This window comes from Scylla paramamosain, chromosome 9, assembly GCF_035594125.1.
Source record: "Scylla paramamosain isolate STU-SP2022 chromosome 9, ASM3559412v1, whole genome shotgun sequence".
NCBI lineage: Eukaryota > Metazoa > Arthropoda > Malacostraca > Decapoda > Portunidae > Scylla > Scylla paramamosain.
Window position 1 is genome coordinate 8829645 of NC_087159.1, and position 4125 is coordinate 8833769.

General features: G+C 48.6%; 1 protein-coding gene across 1 annotated transcript; it reads left to right on the forward strand.

Moving 5' to 3' along the window:
* Positions 1-1269: 1269 nt before the first annotated feature.
* On the forward strand, positions 1270-2035 carry LOC135103532 (uncharacterized; the record flags this gene model as incomplete). Its single annotated transcript, XM_064009936.1, has 1 exon — positions 1270-2035. A coding segment is annotated over one exon (432 nt), but the record flags the coding sequence as incomplete, so codon positions are not given.
* Between the last annotated feature and the right edge of the window lie 2090 nt (positions 2036-4125).

Sequence of the window (4125 nt, forward strand, 5' to 3'; positions counted from 1 at the left end):
CCTACACACTACCTTCTCTCCTTCCCCCATTCCTACTCTCTTGCCTCACTGGTCCCTCCCCTTCCTCCCTCCCTCCCTCCACATCTGGTCCTCATCAGCTCGGCGGAGCCTTGGAGACATGAACAAAACATTTATCTCGAGTTTATTTCCCCGAGCGTTTCCCAGCAGCACCCGCGGCGCCCATGTGGCCGTGGGCAGCTCCGGGTTTTAAAGTTTGAGGTTTAAGAGTTTACGTCTCACATTTACTTACAGCTAGCAGTTACATTAGTTCTCTTTCCCCTGGCGAGTACTTGCCAGGGTTATCGTATTGCCAGGAGGCTGAGTTCTTTTCAGCTTCTATGACTGCGAAGAGCAGACCATTCAACCGCCCATAATGAGATGGAATAAGTGTTCTCGGTCCCACCACCCACTCCTACCCTATCATGGGTCAGTGACTGTTTACAACGCGTTTCTCTTTCTCAGACGAAGCGGTTGGCTCGGGTGGAGGTTTTAAAAGAGTGATACTTAAACTTTCCGTGGGTGATGAGTGTGTGACGGCGACTGGGGAGGTCTTGGGCAGAGGGAAGAGGCGGTCCACGGCCTAAACTTTAATGGTCTGAGACAAAATATTAGACCTCAGGAGTCATTTTCCTCCTGCGTGATTTTGTGCAGCGCTGCTTGTCTTACGCAAGGCCGTTGCTGCCCTAGCTTGGCCAGCCTCTTCTTGTCACTCAGCACGTGCATCGTCGCCCACTCACCCTTCCTTGATGGAAATTTTGTCAAGGAATCTTCGCCGCCAGCGAAGACACTGAGCCGAACAATTATGGGAAGGATCGCTCGCCAGGAGGGGCAGGTGTTGGAACGAGGGAGCGTCGCCTCGGTCCACACATGGCGCCCGAATTCCAGAGTCCTGGGAACAGGGAGCAAACGCGTCGTTCTCACGGTTCCCTGTCAAGCCTGCCGCCTTGGTGGTCACTGTTTATGTTATCACCGCTACTGACTCCTACGGAAAGGATTTTTAAAAATTTTCTCTCATCAAAGTTTACATGAGGATGTAACAAACTGAGAAGAACACATAAAACAGAACAACACAAATGCTACATAGACAAAAAAACAAGGATACCCGTCATGCCCAATAGCAACACTTGGCATCAAGCCTGTGCCCGCGGCGCAGCTCGTGTCGCGCACACACCTGCCACGAGGCATCACGTGCCCGTGACGTCACTGGACGCTCGGGTATATAACACGCCCAACCCGGCCACGAGGTAGCATACTCACTCCCTCCTCTGAACTAGACAGAGCTCCACGCGCTCTCCCGTACCAACACAATGGCAGGTTTCTGGCAACAAGAAGACTTCCGTCTTCAGCATCCACAGCCTCAAGAAGGCCATTAAGAAACTCATCAAGAAGACACGCCCTAACAAAGAAGAGAAGAAGGCAAAGGAAGACAAGGTCTATCGCGTTGACTTCGAGGCCGAGATCGAGGACAATCTTGCCAACGAAGCCCTGGAAGCTCGCTTCATCCAGATCATTGAAGCCTCGCCCGCCGCCCTTGACCTCAACCTCAACCTGAAGGGCTCCCTAGTGGTTGGCGCCGCCCCCGAGATGGACATTCAGTTCGGCACCTTCTGGACCATCGAGGACAACGACGGCTGGGACCTCTGCCGAGACCTGTTCATGACGCCCCCCGCATCGCGCCCCGCCCCCACCCAGGCCGCTTAGACGTCGCCCACGCCCTCGTGCTGTGATGTGTCGCCCCATGAAGGGATCTGCTGCCATAATGCCTCCACTACTGCTGAAGTCTCGAGGCTTACATGAAGGAACTTCGAGAGGCGCTGCGCTGCCAGACGTGGAGCAGAGCTGGGGATCACACCTCGGCTGTAGCTGTGATAGTACTGGAGGTCTTCTACAAGAGGTCATCCGTGCCTTGGGTCGCCGTCGTCAGGAGCGTCGATCCACTCCACTGTGATACCAGGGGAAACAACCACTCCGCCTGCTGTTGTGATATTACTACTTAAATATATTTTTTTTAACAAAATAAAACCAAAATGAACCGTATAACTTCTTTCCTTTGCCACCTCATCCACCAACCCATTGCATGTAGATTAAGGAAATGAGGGAGACAATAAAAAAATAAAGATGGGACAGGGAGGAGAGGAGGGAAGGGAGGGATGGCTGAGGGATCCGGGCCCTGGGCAACCTGATCCTGCCCACCGGAGGACAAGTGGCGGAGAATAGAGGAGAGGAAGGAGGGCAGAAGCGGGTTGGTTACCATGACAACCACCACTACCACGTGTAAACACCAACTGCTGGAGACGCCGCCACCATCACCAACACCACTGTACCGTCAACACCGCCACCTGAGGCTGCACCGGACACAAATAAGGTGCGGCCTTCGCTTTATTACCGGCCACATGCGGGGGGAACATACCTAAACACTTGTACGTGGAGCAAACTGGCAACACAACACCCACTTGCTGCCCAACAAGCCTGTCCTGAGCCCAACACCGCCCATCCTTAACACAACCACATTATTCTGCAGCTCCTGTGTACTCTCTCTCTCTCTCTCTCTCTCTCTCCTCTCTCTCTCTCTCTCTCCTCTCTCTCTCTCATCATGACCACATTGCTGAGCTCACCCGCCATCACTCATCTCGTTAAGGGCGTGACGTGTGAAGCAAATTAATCTCACTGCAAGACGAGGCCCGTGTGTGCAGAGGAGTGAGCTGCCCACGTGGCCAGTGAGTCATGAGAACACGTCCAGAGAGAGAGAGAGAGAGAGAGAGAGAGAGAGTACAGGGAAGCGGATCTGAGAAATAAAAAAAAAAAAAAAAAAGTCTGCTTCCAAACCCTTTCTTAGGACGCGTCTCTAGATAACCCGTTTTGGTCAGACACTGAATCTACACAATACATTTTCCGGCAGAGTCTGTGTTTATTGAATCTGGTGAAGGATACATATACATTTATGCAAGAGACGCTCGGAAAGCTCAGGCTAAAGAAAAATCTTTTATATTCTCTTACCTTTCGGCCAAACATCTTATTAGAGAAAATTAGTTTGGTCACAAACACTCCCTACTGATTTGTCTCATGTTACATTCATATACAGACAAACCGCTCTGCACACACCATGCATCTCCTTCATATATCAGCAACGAAAGATCCCAATACGATCTTCATTATAGCTCTTGGGCAGTTCTTCATCAATCATCACTCACTTCATTCAGACATCCTTTAGTCAGCACAGAGGAACCCCAAGTTCACATCTGGCTTGTCAGTGGGGACGTCTACGAATAACAAAAGCTCCTCTCAGACTGCAGCCAAGATTTTAAGGTGTTAGAATAAATTAAAACAGCATAATGCATCTATAGTATGATTTCCAAAGATAATAAACAAAATCAGATCACTTTTCTTTTCCTTCAGTCTTTTTTTTCCCTTGGTGGTGAAAGTTTAATATTTCACAAATTTTCCCTTAGTGCTCCTTAATCCATGTTTTCATCGTCCTTTCACTCTTTCGCTCGTCCCCTGTCTCCCTTCCCCATTCTCTTCACCCATCCCTCCCTCCCTCCCTCTCTCCCTCCATCTTTCTTTGGTCTCCCCGTCTTCCCTTCTTCCCATCCTCTCTCTCCCTCCTTCCCTCCTTCCCTCACTCTCTCGCTCTTCCTCTGTATAGTAAATAGAGTTAAGTGTTTGTAAATATTTCTCCTCTGGGGACGTGTTATGGGAAGGGTGTGGAGAGCAGTGTTTGTACCTGTTGCTGTTGTTGTTGTTGTTATTATTATTATTATTATTATCATTATTATTATTATTATTATTATTATCATTATTATCTTTATTATTGTTATTCAGATCATCATCGTTGCTATTACTTTGTCTTTCTTTGTAATGATAGCTGTAATAGTAGTAGTAGTAGTAGTAGGTGATAGTAGAAATTGCAAGTAGTCACAAATAGTTGTAGTTTTGTAGGGGGGCATTTTAACTTCTAATTACCTATATTTCCTTTGTGCAATTACACTGATTTCGAAAAACTGTTAACACTTTTGTTTTTACTGTTGCATCTCTCTCTCTCTCTCTCTCTCTCCCTCTCTCTCTCTCTCTCTCTCTCTCTCTCTCTCTCTCTCTCTCTCTCTCTCTCTCTCTCTTTCTCCTTAG